Source organism: Platalea leucorodia, assembly GCF_965183815.1.
Source record: "Platalea leucorodia genome assembly, chromosome: 12".
NCBI classification, from domain to species: domain Eukaryota; kingdom Metazoa; phylum Chordata; class Aves; order Pelecaniformes; family Threskiornithidae; genus Platalea; species Platalea leucorodia.
In genome coordinates this window covers 10584467-10605455 of record NC_138834.1, presented here as the reverse complement: position 1 = coordinate 10605455, position 20989 = coordinate 10584467, and the positions used below count along the sequence as shown (strand labels likewise).

The following is a 20989-nucleotide window of genomic DNA, read 5'->3' as shown; positions in this document are numbered from 1 at the left end:
TCCCTAACACACATACGCTTCATGCAACTCATACTTTCTCAACTTCACTGAGCACCTGTGCTTTGGGATGAAATTCTGAATTTCAGTCTCAAGACAACTTACTGTAAAGCCAAAGGCTATCACATGAACCAAATAAGACTGACAAGAAAACAGAATAAATCAAACTTGAAATGACTCACCACTGAAATATGTGCTGTGTTTATACATGGTCATCCTGCATTCAGCAAATGGCTGTAAGTAATAATTATAAAAAAATAAATACAGTGAATTTCTGCAGGAGGAGTTCAGTTAGTATCGCTCAAGTGTAGACAAGCACTGAATAAAGGAGGCAGAAACTGCCGCAGTTCACCAGCAGATTACAGCAGGATTGTCTGCTGTGGCAGTTAGAAAAGAATATTTGAGCTGAAAATGCTGAGAATGATTACATGCGGAAAATATGTTATCGCTCTGAGAAGCAATTTCTGAGGTAACAGCAAATTGAAGTTTTCAGTTTACATGTTTTCAAACTGTTAGAAGTAACTATAACAGTTCTTTCAGTGTTTTCTCTACGAATTGCAGCAACATATAATGCTGTTTCCACTTTCTTGTGAGGTTCATCTTTTCTTTCATGAATTCCTCCTGACCAAAATAATGCTATGCTATCTCAAAGAAATCTTCAGCTACATTTATGTAAATGTCTGAATACCAGTGTCAGATAGATACCAAAACTGTCTCCAGCTTTTCATGTCATTACTCAAACTCTCGTTTTCTTTTGGAAACACTACTGTCACAGGGGATTGGCCTCCCCTTACACAGGGGAGGTTACTCTGCTCTCCTTTCTTGCCATTCAGGTTATGAGAATCCTCTTACACTTCTGTTTATTCTGGAAACTGTTGCCTTTTTTTGTTGTTTCCTAAGCAACAGTTTCATTCCCCATGAGAGAAATGTATTCTTTACCCTGAAAGAGACACTTTTCTGTGAAGCATTTAAGTCACAGGAGCACAGCACTTCCATTGCAAGATAAAATACCTGGTTTCAGGTATGCTGTTTTCTCCTTGGCCAAAGACTTAGGCTGGGCTGGCTCCACACAGTACGAACACAGCCATCCTTTTAAGGACACTTTTCTCTTCACACTACACAAGTAACAACCAATGTTACCCAACAGCTGTCATAGGATTTGACAGATGCACCCAATATTGCTACAGCAAAAATGAGATAGTGTTACAGAAACACCAAGTGTTACCACAATGTACAACCTCATTAAGAATCGTCTGCTCCTGCTTTTCTTGTTTTACCATATGGAGGTTCTATGCAGGTTTATGGTGCCCACAGGACTCTCATTTTGCCACAAATTTGCTCCTTAAATATTGAACCTCAACAGTGTAAAGAACCTCCCCTTGCCAAATATCAAAATACTCATTTTTGATAGAAAATGTTTACATTTAGTCATTAAAAAAGAAGCCACAACAAAAGAGAGATAGAATACCCCCCCCAGACAGACAGACAGACAGACACACACACAGCTGAGCACATTCAAGTTCAGTCAACAGCCCACAACTGTCTTTCCCAAAGAGACAGAGTAGGGGCTCACTGATTATTTTGCAGGACAGCAAGGGTAAAGCTATGTCCTGTTCTTAGAAGCACAATCACCTCATGGTTTTCTTCAGAAAAAGAAATGAGAAAACAAAACACTAGTCAGCAATAGCAAACTGTGGGGACGGAGGGAGGGAAGGAGACTCAGATGTGACCTGTCAACACAGGCATATCAGCCACACACATACGGCAAGTTTTATGCTATTTTTAAGAACAATTGTCTAATGAACTAATTTCCAAATAAAATGCATATCTATAATCATTGGCAATTGCCAAGATTCTGTTCATCAATCAAAAAAAAGGGCACATACTTTGATTGGGAAGCACTTGCTGGTGCTGCTTAACTCCCTCCTGCCTGTCACTCTTCCATTACTGTGCCTGTCTCCTCACACAGACCAGGCTTTCCTGTAGTGCCTGAGATGAGGATGGTAACTGATCCTCATGCTAGAAAGAGTGTCATGCAAAATGATACTCTTCAGTTCAACAGTCTGACATCCCACACATGGAGTTTTCACACAAGAAACACGGAGTTAGAGCTAAGTAAGGCTCATTTCTTGGCTGAATTCTGAGATGACTGAATTACAGTGCACTTGAACATGGGGGGGGGGGGGGTGGCGGGTGGGGGGGTGGCGGAGTCCAGGGGATTACCAGGTGAAAATCTTTGGGAGAAGGAATAAACTGGAGGAGAAGACTAGAAAGGAGTGTGTGTGTGTGTGTGTGTGTGTGTGTATCACTGTATGGGAAATAAATACTGTAAGGAGGCAAACTGTTTACACAATAACACATAAACATATATTACATAAATACATACGTACACACACACGCAGGCACGCAGGTTGCTGTCCACATACCTACAAGCCCCTCTCGTTTGCTGCATAGACACCTTTGGTCAGATTATGCCCTCTGCCGACAAAAAGAGAGTAGCACAGCACTGCTTTTCACTTCAGTGGGACCAGTGATTTCATGATCCAGGATAAGGACTTGCATCTAGCTTGACTGTTCAAGCTATGATTTATCCAGTTGCGTCCAACTATATCATGCTGGCTCCGGTCTCAAAACAGTTTTATTTCAGGACAATAAACCACTTTTACCTGAAATTAAACTGGAATTAAGTTCCCCCGATACAAAGAACAGGCAGGTTCCAAACATAAAGGAGGATGCCTTCCAGCAGATGCGTCACTCCTCATGTGCCTGGCGGCTCGAGGGGCTTGTAAGACGTACCGTCCCTGTCCCCCCCCCAAATAACCTGCATACTGCATAAAGGCCCAGGTGCTGTCCTGTTAGTCATGGACTGCCACGCTGCAGTCAGCTTCACTGCATTTCCTTGCGTTTCCCCTTGGCAGAGCTCTTCACCCCATCTCCTCCACAGCATACTCTGGTGCACTACTTTCCTAACGCTTCACTTTTCCTTCTGTGCCTTCCTTCCTCTGTAATCTTTGTTTTCCTGCAATCAATATATCTAGCTCCCCCCTCTTCAAGAGCAACATCAGCCAGGTGTGCCCAGGGATGCTGAAGCAATGGGCAGCCCTCATGTAACACACATACTGTGTGAGACTACCTGGAGACAGTATTAGGAAGGCAGCTAAAACTGCCAAGTACTGGACTTACACTGTGCATAATACTAGGTAAAAAAAAGCTGATTTCTGGTGGATATTCAACTGTGGCACTTTCTGAAAGCTGAATGGTCCTGAGACAGAACATTATGGGTGGCCTGCAGAAAAAAACACTTCTGAACTTTTTACCACGAGCATTTTTCTTAGGACTGTATGTGTATGTATATACACATCCACCTACCTATTATTTAAAAAAAGGAAAAAATATTGTTGTTTATTACTGTTCATCTCAGTATATCTAGGACTATAGTTGGAGGAGCACAGCTATCCATGTCCTTTCCCCCAAAACAAGAAGGACAACTTCCACATGTTTATGCAATAAAACTGTATTTTTGTGTGGTTTTGCCTTTTTTTTTAATACAGACATTGTACACTTTCTTACAAAACTGCAAGTAACTACAACTTTTCTTAAATCATTTTTGGTCGGCAAGTACTGTAAAATCTTTGTGTGCAATTATCATGTATTTACAGAGCCTCATGTTAGTGATTTTCAATGATTATTACAATAATGTCACACACTCTCAACATAAGACATGGCTTAAGATAAATATATTAGTAAATAAATATTCTGAGAACATATTTCCATAAATGAAATGTGCTGCTATACATATACAGAATATATACAAGATGTTTTCTAGCTTTTAAAACATTTTTAAAAATGGTAATGAAGGAGAAAGAGCCCTTTGACCATATTACAAATCTTTACAGCAAATTTTATACAAAACAATTTTAAGTGCTATAACTTTAATTAAAAACATTTTAAATAGTGCCTCATGAGCCAAACACAATGACAACTGTTCATGTAAGTAGTAGAAAGGCATTTTGTTATAAAAACCATCTATCACAGCCAGCTAGCCTGTAAGTCTGTATGGATGTACAGGTAGCAGGGAATTAACTAAATGTTGAATATAAAAGCAAACACAGAAACCAAGTGTAAGGTACCTCTGTGGTAAGGCCTGCAGAGACTGTTGTACTGACAGAGATTTCCACAACATGTGAATGAGACCAGTACATCCAGGAACACCATGAGCCAGAATATTCAAATTTCTTTTTTCATAACCACATTTTACCACAACATGCTGTGCAGTTATAGAGTACAATGCATCTCAGGTGGCCTTAGACAGTGCCTCACAAAACACCAAGCAGAATAACCAAGGTAGTATACCATAGCTTCTACAATGCATCTCCTTTGAGTGGAGGAAGGAAAAAGGTAAGACTTAAAGAAACAAACACAAACAAAAAACCCAAAGCTTTAGAGTTTATTCTCCCAACACATACCACTTACTTCAGTCATTCAGAGAATGAATATGTTTTCAATAAACTTTATACACAGAAAATGTGTTTATTGGAATTTTTCTTTTAATCTTATACCCAGATATTGCCTTGTATTCATTCTCTGAACAGCTGGATTTTGGTGTTTGTTCATTTAAAAAGATTTAATGTGAATTCCTTTAAATAGAAATATTTTTTCCTAACTTACTGAGTACAGAAAGTCAAAGTAAACAGATGAATGTATTTGTTATTTCATAGATGTTTGCTTCTTTTAAAATATTTCATTTGGGACTATAAAGCAAACAAAGAAGTTAACTTTGCTGGTTCTCACAATTAGCCCAGTGCTGTCAAGGACATTACTTTGGCAGAAAATGTAACATGAAATGTACATCTCTTTTTCATGTCTTTCTTTTAAGTATTTCCAAAGTGTACCGAACTTCAGACAAATCTTTGCAGAAGACTGGCACTGTGGGCATTAAATAATTAGTTTCCCTTTAGGAGAATTCCTGCTGTGAATACATCAGACAGGATGACACTGTGTCCTCAGGCACATGCAGCATGACAGGCAATTTAAACCATGCTATGGTAGCCTCTGACTCAGAAGCCGCTGTTTCCACAGGAAACAATTGCTATCAGAAGTGACGACATATATTATCTCATGATAACAAACATCCCCACTAGTACAAGAACAAGAACAAAAGTATGTGCCCAGGCTAATGGGGTACAGAGAGCACTCTGTACACAAGACAAAAATGAAGCACAACTGGCTGGGCCGAAGAAACCTTTAAAACAGATCCATCTATGGAAGCTACATCAACCACAGCAAAGAAGAAAAGAATGATTAAACCAAGTCCCTCACTTTCCCACATGCACAAAAGGTGACAAGCACTGCTCCTCTTAGGCATGCTTGCAGTCTGTAAGGAAACAAGACACCTTCTGACCTTTTTCCAAAATGAGCCAGCCAAGCTGCAAGCACTCTGCAAGCTCTGTTTTCCTGCATATGCCAGCATTCCTCACAGCCCTAACAGGGGCTACAGGTACCTGAAAAACTTCCTATGGAAGGCAAGGTTCATCACCTACAAAGGTATTACCCTTTCTAAGCACTTTCTTCTAGCATCTGTTTGAGGGAGGGGTCCCCAGCATTCTTGACCAGTCAGAAGATACAGTGAGGTCCACGGTTTAGCAGGAAGTGAGGATGAGAACATTCTGAGCTACCAGTTTCCCTACCCCCACTCTGTTAAAACTAGTCATAATGGCAGGAGACCCTTCCTGGCCAAATCATCAGAGCAGCATGAAAGGGGGATGAGGGGAAAGGAGAAAGGAGACAGTCCAATGCTTCACCTCCCTCAAAATCACTTATATAACTTGCTGGCTACTAGGATTTGCTACTAGGATTAGTCGGTATCTGAGCATCCATTCAGCAGCTGTATCCCTCTGGACTACTATATTTCAAGGTGCTATCTGGTTTCTAAGGCAGGTGTAGCCCTGAGCTTATTGAAGGCTGGACTCCTTTAAGTAGGAGATAACAGCATCTACACATAGCCTGGCTTATTTAACACACCGTGTTACCTCTCAGCAAGAGCTGACACGGTCACTTCTAAAAAGAAAATATAAATAACACTTTGTCATTAATATAGAAATGGCACTAGAGTTCAGAAATGCTCCACACCATGTCCCACATGGGCTTTGCACACAAATGGAGGCCTGAAGGCTTCAGGCAAGAGGGAGAAAGGAGACAATCAAGCTGATGTGGACACAGAGGAAGAGGAAGTGGGGGGGGGACTTCTCCACATTACCACTTTTGTGTGTTTGTCAAAGCTTAAAAAAATATTAAGTCCATGAGAATTTGGAGTCTCTGATAAGCTCCGCTTCTCCATCCGGGATCATCTGGACAGGTCTATTCACCGATTTGGCTTCTCTCCAAGGGATGAGATCCAGCACCTGAAGGATAAAGAAAACTAAGGAACATTTCATCTAGAATACTGCATGCAGTTTTGGGGTCCCCAGAACAAGACATCGACTGACTGGAGTGAGTTCAGCAGAGAGCCAAGATGCTCAGAGGGCTGGAGCACTCACCCTGTGAGATGAGGGACTGGGGCTTGTTCAGCCTGCAGAAGAGAAGGCTTTGGGGGCACTCCCTAGCAGCTTTGCCATACCTACATGGAGGCTGTCACAACGATGGAGCCAGGGTCTTGAGAGTGATGCATTTTGGATAAGAGGTAAGGAGCTTAAGTTGAAACATGAGATGTTCAGACTGGATAGAAGGAAAATCTTTTCACCATGCTGGCACTCAAGCACGGGAACAAGGGCCCAGAGAGGGAGTGCACTCTGCGTCCCTGGAGGTTGTCATGGCCTGACTGAATAACCTTGGTCTAATCCGACAAACTGACTAACTTGGTCTGATCTCAGAGCTGGCCCTGCTCTGAGCAGGAGGTTGGACTAGATGACAGCCTGAGGTTCCTTCCAACCTAGGGTACCCTATAATGCTATGAACACTCTTAAAAACAGCCCTGGCAAGGCAGGTAAAGAATACCCCCGTCATTCTGCGAGTAATTCTTTTTTTCCCTTGTGTATGTCCCCAGCAGAGACTTTCCCACATATTCTTCTATAGCAGTTCCAAGTTTTTCACTCTTTTTTTTTTATCCTTCAGCTTATCTGTCCCCTCCCAGCACTCCAGCCTTGCCTGCTTCGGCAGCTTGCCACAGCTGCCACAACTGGCACAGTGTCCCTGGCTGCAGGAGCTCTAATGGGGGCCTGGTACTGGCAGTCACTTTTTCCCCTCCCCACAAAGGATGAGTATGAAAGCTCTTACAGCGTTAGACAGTAAACTATCATCTTCTCTTCCTCTAGCTATGACCAAATGAGCACAGGTAACAAGAGAATAACACTTTTGGGTGAACGATTAGTCAATAACCTGCTCTTCTGCAAAGGATGGCAGTAACCTTTATGGCTGCAGGCACCTGGAAAGCTGGCAGCATTTCATACAGTAGGACAGAAAGGTAGAGAGTAATCAGAAAAAGTGCACATATTACCTGTGGCCTTTGTGGTCGTCATCAGCTTCTGGGAGTTCAGAGTGGGACTGGGAAAGAGCATTCTGGTTTCCTCCTCCTGAGAGTAGTTCTGCCGCAGGAATGATGTTGCCTCGTAGCACACCTCCCTCTCGCCCTGTACCTCTCCTATACCTTGGCAGTGCAGATAAGTATCTAGCTCAGGTGTCCCATCCCAGGAACTACAGCCTCCTGTGTGGGTCCCTTGGCACTCTGTAGGTAGGATCAGCTCACAGTCTCTGTCTTCAGGAATTATGGGAATGCGTTGACCCAGATCACATACACCCTTACAGCAGCTTGGCAAGGTGTCATCAGGAAGCGTGTACTGCACATTCACTGCATAGTCTTCTGTATAGCAGCCACCACCTCCACTGCCACTGTTGCTACTACAGGCTACCTGCTTCTCTTCATAGAAGCAGCAGGGCAACCCCTCATATTTTACCCCATCTGTCCTATGCAAGTGGTCTGAGTTAATACTGTACAAGCCCGGGGTGTTCCCTGACTGTGGTTCTATTCCTGGGCCACATGTCCCCCACAGCGGAGAGCTAAGGAAGAGTGCACTACAGTCAGCTGTCCCATTGCTAGGCTCCAGGGCAGAGTGCTGGAGTTCAAAGCAGCATGCGCATGCTTGCTCCATAAGCGGCCCTGCTATCTCTGGATTCTTCCAGTTCCTTTTAACATCCAAGGCAGCACCAGGAGTGGCCTCATGTCCTCCCTCTGAGGTAGTGCCATTTGGATCCCTGTGCTCTAGTGAGGAATTACTGCTATAGTTCATATCCATGCTGCAATTAGACAGTTGGTCCCCTGAGGAAGAAGCTGGCACAGGCCGGCAGTCAGCACCCACCAGACTGTGACCATGAGCTGGAAGCTCGTCCTGGTGGGGGCCCTCCAAGAGAACAATTGCACCCCTGTTTGCACCACCAACCTCACCCACTCGGCAAGGGCTCTTACTGCGGTAAATGTATGGGTCATAGTCACTGCTCAAAGAGCTGCGAAAGGTGGAGCAGCTCCCATAAACCCCCTGGTTGCTGACCTCAGTGCAGTCAACCATGGAATCACTAGAGGAGCAGTGGCACTGACCAGAACTGCTGCTGCTGCTGTCACTCCCAGGGCAGTCAGCCAAATATCCACTGCACACTGAACGATGACCATGATAGCAGCTAAAGCTGGAAGTACTGCCGCTCTCCAAGCGGGATGAGGGCACTACATGTACCACAGGAGGGAAAAGCATGCTGCTACCAGGCTGAAAGGCACGGGAAGGACCCTTTGAGGAAATGCCAGCTGGAGGCTGTCCATCTTGCTCAGGGTAACTAAGGCCTTGGAAGTAGTAGTGCTGATACATGGTCTCATATTGGGAAAAGCATGCTGTTTTGGAAAAGTTGCGTCCGCCAAACTTGGGTCTTCGGAAGTTGTGAGCTGGAGAGTAAGCCCTGTGTTCCAGGCTACAGTGATGCGTGTTTAAAGCATGGTCCAAATGAATAGGCTGGTAACTTCGGATATAGGCTGGGGACTGGGCTTGGTAGAGGCTCTGCTCGCCGTGTCGCTCAACTGTAAGTACTGTGATAGGGTTTCCGTGAGGGTCCATGCTTGTCCGAGTGGGATATGCTGTTATCTGGTTTGCTCTGTGCACTCGGCCTGGGTAATGGACAGGCAGAATCACCCTCTGCTGCCGGCTGCGTGCTGGGTTGATGGATTCCAGACAGACTGGACCTGCATTTCCCTTCTTCTGTTCTGAATGAGAGAAATGAGAGTGGAGAAGTAGAAGTAGGAGGGAATAAAAAGGAATATACTTCATGCAAGAAAGGAGGATATTGTATTCCGAATTTAGTTACATTACATACACAACAGATTTTTTTAAAAATGCACCAACTTTTTACACAAAAGGAAAAATAACAAAACAAACAAAATAAGTCAAGAGCATCTGCCTGGAAGCCTTTGAAACACTCAATTGTATTTGCTTAAAAAGGAAAAGAAGTTAAGCGATTTCAGATACTGTTCTCATATATGCAAAACCTTTTGCTTACACAGCATTCCTGGTCTTGCAGGTTCAGAGCAAGTCATTGTTTGAATTTTCACTCAATGTGTACATTATTTTACGTAAATGTGTATTAATAGAAAACTTTTTCAAGACAGAGGAAATGGAAGGGTGAGAGGGTAAGTAAAGGAAACCACATTCCAAGCTACAACACCATGGAAAAATAAAAAATAATACATTGTCTTTTCTTTATCGTTACCAAGAGAAAACATACCCATCTATTACAGCTATCTGTCCTCCTTGCGTTCAGACACTGACCAACGCTGCCCTCTTCTGGGCATTGCACCCAGAACGAGGGAAAACTAAAAATGTGACCTATTATTCCAGGGCATGCAGTCATTTTCAAAGAACTTAATCCTAAAAGTATTTCTAGGGTTGCGTTACAATAAAGACTATGGGCTCTATGAAGATTTACAGACACAATTTCTGTTTCATCTTGTAAGCTGTTAAGCCCAAAATGTATGACCCAACTGAGCATCCATACTGCAGCACTTACCTATGATGTTATGGCGGCAGTGAGGGCAGGTATGATGCTGCAGTAGCCAAGGATCCACACATTTCTTGTGAAATCGGTGAGTGCAGGGAATGACACGCAGTTCCTACAGGAACAGATGAAGGAACATGAAAAAGTACTCCTTCCTAATGAGTGAATTTTTCACAGCTCATTCCTAGTTTTTTCAACCTAGCTACTAAACGGATCAATTCCTAGTCTCGAAGTGATAAGAAGGAAAAAAATGCCACCTGTTCCAACACAGCCAAAAGCACAACAGCTAGTGATCAGCTATCACTAAAAGAATAGTCTGCAGGCATGTTAGAACTCCATGCAGACACACTACTTTACTTTAGGACACTTTTTGCTTTGTCCCTATGACCTAACACCTTGAAGGAGCCCATCATTAAAGTTTTCCTTAATACACTAAATGAACCTTAAAAAAAAAATATCAGGAGTCTATTTAATGACGCATCTTGCCTACAACTACTAGCAATGGAAAATACTCAGAGAAAAGCAAAAACAACACAGCGTATATGATACTTTTTCCCTTGCCCAGCACTTTCATCCTTCAGCTGTTATCTGTTTACAGGATTTCCTGAGCCTGCTGGATATCTATCAGTTCAGAAACCCGCAACAGATCTTTCTTCCAAGTACTGCTCAAATCTCCCCATGAGCGCAGGTTTTGAATTTGTAACATGCTTTGGCAAGAAGTTCCACAGGGCTACTATCTGCTGGTGGAGAAACACCACATTTTGATTCAGATTGGGTACTAGCAGTTTACACCCAATTACACCCAATCTTGTATTGGAAAAAAATGAACGTCTGATTCCTGTTCATGCTCTCAATTCATGATTTTGTACTCCCTCCACCCCCAAGTAATCTATGACTAAAGTGCTAGCCCACTCAGTCCTATTTTTTTGTACAGAAACCATTCCAAATTTTGATCACTTTGTGACTGCCCTTTTCTGAAGCACCTTCATTTTCAACGTATCTTTTGTGAAATGAGATCAGAAGTGCACATAGTATTCAATGTGAGAGCATTACTGAACTTACACAGTGGTGTAATTATGTTTTCTGTTCAGTTCTGTAGACTGCCCCTTCTCATTTCTAATATCTGATTTGCCTGACTGCCACAAAGCACCAATCTGCTTTCACAAAGCTATCTAAGACAGCTTCAAGGTCTTGCTCCTGAACAGCAATGCTCACCTCACAACCCATCACTAATACATGTAACGCTCTTCCCTATGTATATCACTTCATGCTGAAGTTCAGGCATGAATTTCCTGTCCAGTCAGTTTTGCACAGCACTTCTGAAGTTCTTGTCTGCCTTCATCCTTGCTACTCTGAATAATTTCCCATCAGCTAACTTCATTAACTTTCTGTTCGTAGCTTGTAGCACTCAAATACTGCAGCTGGTATTTCCTATTGCCTTAAAAATGATGAATCTTTTTTGAATAACTTCAAAATAAAATGTCCTCAAATAATTTTTTATATGGAAGTTTAAAGCTGTGATTATTGACTGCCTCTACTCTAAGGTATTTCATCCTTTCATTGCTTCCTCTGGGTAGAACTGTGCCACAGAAGGCAAGCACTGACATCAATGCAGCGATGGTAACTGAGGAGTCAAAAAAACGGTTCCTGAACCTTTCGACATCCCTCCTTCTCCTCCTCTTTCCCAGCAGTGCTGTGTGCCCGACATTTTAAAGACAAGGTGCCATCAAAGCTTGAGAATCAAAACATGAAATGTATCCCTTATGTCCAACAGAGCTCACATGCATCATCACCTTAGCACACAACTTGTTAAAAATACCCAGAGAACTAAATGCTGAGGTAACCCTGACTTCTTTACGAGTTCTTCCTCAGAAAAGCGACTTGATGGAAGCAGCAACTTGCAGAATGAGATTCCTCACCTCTCACTTTGTAGTATGGGGAAAAGTCCTTGAGATTTCTTTGGAAGCTGCAGAATGCAGCTGAGGCTTGAGTTGGCTACTCAATGCGATCAATCTGGCAAGCGGCACAACCTCAGTACACGATGTACCCAACAGCCAGCCATGTACCACAGTGCTAAAATAAACCAGCTACATTCTCAGCCTGTGCTGAAGAAACCATTCATCCTTTACCTCCCCATCAATGTACTTCTCCAAGCAGATGGCACAGTCAGAGGTGGAGCTGCTACTGAGTGTGTCCAGTGCTCCACAGCTACCTTCCCGGTGTCCCTTACTTTTGGACTTAAACTTCCTGGTCTCCATTTTTTCCAGTGCTTGCACTGCAAGCCTGTTCATGGAATTCTACAACAGAAGAAAGAAAAAAAAAAAAAAGAAAAAAGAAAAAAAAAGGCAACGCTGCTGCATAAGGGACTATAGCATAGCAGCAGAGAAACACCACCATATCAAATTAATGTATCTTACCAAATCATGTCAGGCCCAGACTAATGTACAATTTCATAAATTAAGCAGAGAGAAGGCTAATCAGAATTTAGATCAGAAGCGTCATGAAAAGAATGCATGCTACATGCAGTAGTGAGAATTATAAGCTACTTTGAATCGAAACAGGGTGAAGGTACTGACAATTGGGATACACTGCAACTGCTCAATTAATAGGCAGCAACTATTCAAGGCAACATATAAGACTTGGTCAGGAACGTTTTTTGAACTGTCAATACTGGCCCCATTATGCTCTTACCACCATATTACCGTAAGCAATACTTAAGAGAGGGATTAAAATGAAATGTTACTAAATTAGCTGTATCATTTCTCCCTCCCCCTGAATTTAATCAATAGTAGAAGTTTAGGAAGGCAGTGAGTTGTTTTCATTTTACTGTAGAATTTATCATCCCCCTTTGTAACACTTTTAACACTGCTGTTGGCCCATAACATCTTTGGATTCCTACTCAATATGTCCAAAGCAAGAATCCTAAGCATCTACAGTGCTTTGCATTCCTTTTACGTGTATATACTGGACAGTTTACAACGACAAACTTCAGAGTCCATTAGCTTCCATTTGCTTTCCCTTTCATGTTTGACAAGACAAACTCAAAGCATCTCACCTAGAATTTCTCCTAACCAAACTTTTCACCTTGCAAACCTCTCCCATTAAGAATCAATAGATGTTATTCTATTGAAAGGAGCTGCAATTTATTTTCAGTCTTGGTATTCTTTCCACAATACAGCAACAAGAACTTGGACTTCTTTAGAAGTACACCAGTGTTACTGATAATCAACCTCTGAACAAAGAGAAATGTTCTTCCTTCCCAGTGGCTAAATGGACTGCTTCCATACTCTTTTGATCTCAGGATTTAACTGAATGAACATCACACGTCAATGTAGATCTCCTTTAAAGATATTTCCGAATTTTTCCAAAGGCCTACATCAATGGATAAAACCCTTTCCACAAAGATGGCTATTCTAAGTCAGTGTCTGGCATTTCCAAAAGTAGGGAGCAAGTTCTAGGACAACGTAAGAGAAGCTAACTTTCAGCATTCAGTGAATATCCCATTACTGCTCTTACCTGACTACGTCGCTGTTTCAGTTTGATCTTGACAAGAAGAATGAGGCAAACAAGAGACACAACCACAAAGAAGGCCAGGAAAATTCCCATATCAAAGTACTCGGTGGGTTGCTTAAAAATTAAAAGAGAAATATTATTTTTCCTTCCTTTAGATCATACTCCAATCTATTGTTCCTTTCTCTTCTCTACTTTCTCAGTGGTCATTGTCAAATGTATACCGTCACAAGGGCAAAAGTCAAAGTACACATTGTTCACCTAGTTCATTAACTAGGATACCATGACACAAAACCTGGGTTTCGTATGTCACTGCAAGTGAATGAAATATATGGAATGCCAGTCACGAGATGTCAGATTTACAGTGTCTGAACCGATCCCACAAAACCCATGTTTTTTAACTGAGTGAATGACACTAACAGAAATTTTCATGAATTATTGGTTTGCTTGTATACTTAAGTGAGTGAAAATCAACATTTGAATTTTCATCAAATGACCCACTTCTCAAATACATTTCTTAACAGAAGAATTCCATAAAAATACAACAAAACCAAAGTGGTAACTGGGACATGGATGAACTCTAGCTTTGTTCTTCTTCTATAAACTACACGTAGAGTGTTAAAAAACCTCTAGAAAAACTATTTTATATTACAATTACAAATATCAGATATCAAATAATTCACCCGTTTAAAATATCACACAGAATTATTAGCTAACACAGGGCACACTACCTTACAATACAAGGAGTGTGCAATAATAAAGTTATTTAATTAAGAAAAGGGAAAACTTCTATTATATAAATTTTTTAGCCATTTATATATTCAAAAGAATCCTCATGAAAGACAGCAGATGCCACGTTGTGGATTCTATACTTACATCAAGTGTAGCTGCTTGTTCACAGTGCAGTTGCTCAGTTTATTTAGGTCAACGGAATTTCATATGTATTAATGCTCATGGGGAGCATCAAAACATCTTCACACTCAGCGTAGTTAGAAAGCACTGCATGAAGTAACAGCAGTGTAATACCTAGATAAAGTTTCTTAAAGTCTCACCCGTGGGGGGCGATGCTGAATCCTTGCTCGTGCCACTTTCTGCTTGTTAACTATGTTCATTAGCTTGACAGCATCAGCACCCTTCACATACACCACTGGTCTCTTCAGAGGGTCCTCTGAGCCCTGGTTCAGCTAGAACAAAAGAATAGTCTACTCAAAAGGCATGTTTCAGGAAAACTACCTCTCTTTTGGACAACGGAGAGAAGAGTAAAGGAACATGAATGTGGAATTGATTCAAGCACCAATTGTTCTCTTCTAGCATAGACCTTCACTTAAGTATTCCACAGAGTTAAACCTGAATTAAACATTTGACTTAAGCTGCTTTTTTTTTTCTGACCAGTACTAAGGATAAGCAAACGTTATTTCTGAACAGCAGCTTTAACTTAACCGCATTATGTGCCAGTGCATATATTAATACAATAATAAGTTAAACCTCATAATGAAGAAGACTAAAAATCTGCACATTCAAAAAAAGTTGGCCTTGCTACATTTTCTGAACCTTCTGTTATTTCAACTTTGTAGTTATATTATTCACATACAAGTTTCTTTGGCTTTCTGAACAATCTCATGTCAGAGTCCTGTCTTTCGAGCTCTTTGTACCTAGCCAATTTATTAAGTCTGTAATTTCTGCTGTTTAACTCAGCAAACTAATTGAAACAGTTATTTGGGTTCTAGCAACCACTAGAGCTATTGATTGCAGGATGTGGGCCTCGAAGACTAAAGCATCTGAGTAGATAGCTTAATTTACCCTGAAACTGCCTTCCAGCCTTTTTTTGAAAGGCCAAATCGTAGAATCAGAAAATAACGTGGGTGGGAAAGCACCCCACAAATCCAACCTCCTGGTCAAGGCAGGGTCAACTATGACATCAGACCAGGCTGCTCAGGGCTTTATCCAGTCAGATGTTGAAAACCTTCAAGTGTGGAGACTGCGTAACTTCTCTGGCCAACAAATCCAGAAAAACAATCTGCTAAACTATATACCAGAGAGGGGAATAACAAGACAAGAGAAGTGTTCTGTTACAAAATGTCACCAACGTGATAAATTCACATAGCTTATTCTGAGCCACAAGAAAAATCCTAGTATAGAGGCTGGTTGATACAAAATAAGCAAGGTACTGACAAGCAGATGGAAATGGTACAGGGGACAGGAATGAGATGACAGGAGTGTGAGCAAATTGAACAAGAGTAGCGTATGGCAGAGATACCATATCCACATTGTTGATACCTACCTGTTGTTTCTGGCTAAAACATGTAGAAATTACCAACTGACTGGTCTATCATCCTGCTTACAAAGTACTCTACTTAATCTGTCCAGAGGACAGTGACAGATTTCATTGAGACTTTAAAACAGATTCTTCCTAGTATTTGACTGGGCTTCTGAGAACACTGATCGAACTATTTTTAAGACAGATGTCTTTTGAAGAGCTAAAAACTAGCTGAAGTACTTGAATCCAACCCAGCGATCCTATGCGTCTACAAGGCTTGCTGGCCAAAGGCCAAATCCAATCACTGTCCCTACGTTCCCAGACGCATATTCTCTCTCAAGCTTTCTTGTCTAAGAAAGAATTTACCTGATTCCTCAGTAGCTTTTGCACACTGCCAGACTTTTGCTAACCATGATGCTCTGGGTGCTGCTACTCCTCTTCAAACTATGCAAAAGTAAAACTAAAAAACAAATCAGACTTCACAGAGCATTTCTAAAAATAAAAGCTTCATTCTTAGTCTACAGCAAAACACACTCAGATCAGTGGGAATAAAACCTGCAAAATCTGTATGTAAAGCCCTTTCATTTGGTAGTAATTCTGCTACCAAATTGTCCGAGGACAATTCTTCTGCCGGTCAGGCCTGCTACCTATTTCTGTTCACTGACTGGCAGGAATGATCGCCTTTCATAATACTCCACTCCTCGCTTTCAAAGCACTCTCCCTTAGTTGTTCTATTGCTTGGTAACAAGCATACCTGGGAAAGCTTCCTAAACAGCTCTCCTCAGTGTCTTAGGATACTTCCATTTGAATCAAAGATACTCCAGATTAACTCATGTCAGTTTTTCCTCCATTGTTACCCATCCGTCATGGCTTTCCACAAGTCCATTGTGAGTGCCAAAATGGTATTTATTTTAAAGGCAAATTAATTAGTATCCCCTGATGTCAAGGGTTCTGAAGACTTTGGCTGAGAATCAAAATGCATGAAACACAAGTGTTCAGAGCAGCATGAGAAAGGAGCCAATCAAGTAACTCTTACGCTTAAGAGTACGACAGCTAGGTCTAGTTATTCCTCTCCTGTTTGTGAGTGTCTGCATAGGCTGCTGCTCTGTCCTCTAACAGAGCCTACTTTGTCAGCTACTGCACTAAGCCACTAATCTCCTTCTATTTTATTGGTACACCCAAAACATTCAATCATCCACTAGACTAGTTTCCCAGCTATTGGGGACAGCTGCACCCAGTTTATTATCAAGAATCAAGGAAGGACAGCTACTGCTGGTAGAGGGAAGAGAGCAAGAGACAGTAACTCAGCTTCACAAGTTCAGAGTGGGGTGGCTGAAAGTAACTGGAAGCTGTACTACAGAGAAAAAATTGGAAAAAGACAGATTACATCTTTGTGCAAATAATTTTTCTGTGTATAAAAGGGGAAAAAATATCCCTGAGAATGTTTGTAAGATCAAGGCTGTAGCCTTGATGCACATGCAGAGCACAGTTCTCAAAGCATCCATTGCACATGGTCTGCATTCCTTTGTCCAACAGATGCTCATTTCAGAATTAAAGCCAGCTTTTTTAATGTAAACATTGATGGTTTCTCTTTTCCCCAAGAAATTCAGGCTGCACTTAAAAACATTCAGCTTCACTTTCTTCTGCTGTAGCAAAAACAGCAGTTTTGTTTCAAGACAAAACAAAACTAAACCAAATACAGACTATTTTTGTGCTTGTTATGTTTCTTCTCTCTACTCAAATAACTCAGAATTGGCTGGAAGGATCTTGTCAAAGCATTTCACAGAACTATTACCTCACCCACTTCACATGAAAAGATGGAAGTTGTACTGAGACCCCAAAAAAAGAAAAACCCTGCTTGTCCACAAACTACATCGGCCAGAAATCATCAGCTGTGAACAAGAAAGAAATGTTTCTAAGTTTTGTAAGAATCTTGTTTAGAACCGTGTTTGAAAGCCATTTTGCAACCTCAAAAATAGCAGCTGCTCAACAATACTATTGATCACAAGCTGGGTAGGGCCAAACACCCTGTGTTTTGCACACAGAGCTGGGCAAAGAAAACCTCCTTGATTAGATAATGGGCCACAAAAAATTTGCCTCCATCCTTTCTCAAAACCTCAATCCCAGACCTGGATTCTGGATTCTAGCAAAGGCTAGAAGAAAAATGTAACTCCCCAAACTTTTCTCTTTCTACCACATTCTCAACACCTGCATTGCTTCTTGCCTGCCAGAAGATGAGGAAGAAAACCACAGCACCATGTTACCCAGGGTCAATAGCTGCATGTCTTAAGGTAGGTGTGCTCTAAGACCTGTATGCTCTCAAGTCTTGCCTCAGCAACCCTAAAAGAACCCAACAGAGGCCGTAATAAAACTAGGCTCCCTTCTTCATACCTGATCAATGGCATCTGGGTTTTCAGAAACATCAAAGATGACCGCTGTGGCTCCTCGCTGTACTGCTCGTTTTGCCTGCAATAAGAAAGACAGCATCCTCAGTCCCACCCCAAAAGATGACTTCTTACCTCAAAAATGACTCCCTCTCCTCATCCCCAGATAGCAAACTTAACATTGTGCGTTTCTGTGTAGTTAAAACAAATGACAGAGCAATTACAAACACAGGAGTTCCTGAACCAGCATAGAATGTAGTTAAACTTCACTATAGCTTCTACAATCTCTCTGCCCCTTCCTTCTCAAACTGCTCCTTCAACAAGCTTTTAAAGGAATTCAGTTGTGATTTAGACCCTCTAAAGACTTTAAGTAAAAGAATTTTTTTAAATTAAATTCTGCTCTTTTTCTCCACGTTCCTTCAAAGTGCCATTAAAAACAATCTTCCCTGTGATTTGGGGTGGAGATACAAGCTCACTAGTGTAGAAAATAAAGGTGGACCAGGTTCTTCACACCTTTTCAGGGTCATTCTCACAGTTGTGACACACTCTAGCATCTCACAATCCTTGCAAAAAGTGTCTCAGAGAATACTGCTCTTTCTGACCATTAGAGATCAGAACTGTTACATACAACACTTCTTATGCAGCTCAGATCAGACCCATTTAAGTGCATGGCTTTTCATCAAATACGCAGTCCAAACCTGGAGTTACCAAGAGCACAGAGGAGATATTACAACATATTAAAATCCTCTGGGATAGAGAAAACAGCATTTAACCACCGAGGCTAAGACAGGGTATTTTTACCAGTTTCTGCCACTGTGCCTCTGTACATTTCTGTTCAAATGTTGCTCAATGGCTCCACAGAGCAAACATTCCCAGTAACTTTTCAAAGCTGTTACTGCCTTTGTTGGATGCAGAATGCAAATAACTATTTCTCTAAGTCATGACTGCTATCACCATCACAGGATGAAACAGGGGGACACTGGCTCTTCATAGAAACTAGCTGAACCTGAACTTAAATTGAGATATAAAAGAAATAGATGAAAGTGATAAACTACAAAATATCATACAGTGTTTTTCAAGAAGAATGTTGGCCAGTACAGAGACATTAGTTTGAACACCTACAGGTCATTTTCTTTGCTCTATTCTTATATTTTATTTTAAATCAACCAAGCCCATCAGAGAGCACATGAGGGAAATCAACTCCCAAAGAGGGTCTCTTTCTCAGCCCAGCAGGTATTTGTCCCCTTTGAAGTCAGCACACCTGGCTGATCACTAATAGCTGTTGGGGAGGAAAAGTTAAAAGGAACCTACTACACATTCTCCACTGCAGTGGCCCTGGGGTGAAAGCTCATCCAGGTTTCCCCAGAAGGCACCTTTCACAGACATGCAGTGCTTGTAGAACCGTTCAGGCCACTTAGATTGTTCTCTCAGGACGGTCAGTCAACAAGCAAGGCACTTTGATCTCTGAAGATATTTTTAAAGATATTGTGCAGGTTGGTTCAGAAGAAAAACCCTTGATTTTGTGAAAACACCGAATGAGCAGTACACAGTGTAGCAATTCATTAAGTTTCCCCCACCAAGATGTAATCTGTATTCCCCACTTTGTATTGCAAAATCAGATGTTAAGAGATGAAAAGTACCGATTGAGTTCAAAAATCGTACTGAAGAAGATAACAGCAAGTGGGGTGGGCCGTCTTCCACCTCCCCCCTTCTGCAAACTCGCCGAGCCAGTTTAACCGCGGCCAGCTGCAACCAGCAGCTTGCGCCGGGCCCCGAGCACGGCAGGGCTCGGCCCGCCTTTCACCAGCACTTCTCACTCGGGGCCGTTCTGCGCCCCCGCCATTTCCCCTCCCGTGCTAGCGGCCACCCCAGCACAAGGCGCACAAGGCTGGGCTGGGCTGGGCTGCGCTCAGCTCGGCTCGGCTCTGCCCGCGGGCAGGAGCCCAAGCGCCGCCGAACCGCAGACCGCCCCTGCCCGACCCCCGCCCGCCTCATCCCCGGAAGTGACGTCCTGCCCCAGGGCGCTGGGGTGCCCGGCAGCCATCGGGAGAACCGGGAAACACGGATTTTTTTTACTCGCTAGGGTTTAAATCCGGATCCCGAAGGAAGAGGCAATGCGGGCGCTCTCGGGGAGCACGCGCCAGGAAGCTCAGCTCTGTGCAGGACCCCGGGTGCTAAAGAGACCGGTTCACACAACGGGACCGCGGCAGCGGAGGCCAGTTGCGACCGACCCGCCGGCTCCCGAGCGCCCTGCGCGGGAGCCCCCCGGCAGGCGGGCAGCCCGCCCGCGGCACGGCAGCGACGGACGGCGGGGAAGGTGGGTGCCGCGGCGGTGCGCTCTGCCGAGCCCGCTCCAGCGCTCCCGGGGCTCCGGCTCCGCGGCTTGGTGGCAGCCCGCCTGACCGTCCAGGTTTCGCTGGCAAGAGATGAGAGAGCAGCCGCGAACGCACCACAGCCTGCCGCTCCTCGCCGCTCCCCCGTCCTCCCCCCCTCGAGCTCGTTTTTAAAACCACCGCGCTTTTTTGAGGAGCAAACGAGTGCGAGCAGGCTGGGGCCTGAGCGCCGACGCTTTTTTTTTTTCGTCTGGTATTCGCCTCCTTCCCTTCAGCTCAAGATGGCAGCCGGGGGGCCCGGAGCGCACCTGGGCGGGCGGCCCCGCTGCCCGCCTCAGACCGCCGGCCGGCTCCCGGGAGGCGCCCGGGAAGCCTGGCTGCCGCTGCGCCCCGCCTTCTCACCCCCGAAGCTGTAGGATAATTAAAGCCGAAACGCCTTTGAAAATACCCTGTCCACTACTCAGTAATCAGGACAGCTCAAA

At 43.1% G+C, this 20989-nt stretch overlaps 1 protein-coding gene across 2 annotated transcripts in view; it reads right to left on the bottom strand.

Moving 5' to 3' along the window:
• Positions 1-6103: 6103 nt before the first annotated feature.
• ZNRF3 (zinc and ring finger 3) overlaps positions 6104-20989 on the bottom strand; it is a 95048-nt gene continuing 80162 nt past the window's right edge. The window contains exons 3-9 of one of the 2 annotated variants that reach the window (XM_082325457.1): positions 18182-18256; positions 14586-14717; positions 13540-13650; positions 12153-12320; positions 10036-10138; positions 7490-9235; positions 6104-6398 (exon numbers count right to left, since the gene is read on the bottom strand). In XM_082325457.1, coding sequence (XP_082181583.1) covers positions 6355-6398; positions 7490-9235; positions 10036-10138; positions 12153-12320; positions 13540-13650; positions 14586-14717; positions 18182-18256 — 2379 coding nt within the window. In that variant the 3' untranslated portion in view covers positions 6104-6354. The remainder of the gene's footprint in view (positions 6399-7489; positions 9236-10035; positions 10139-12152; positions 12321-13539; positions 13651-14585; positions 14718-18181; positions 18257-20989) is intronic. The other variant, XM_082325458.1, reaches the window with a different exon arrangement.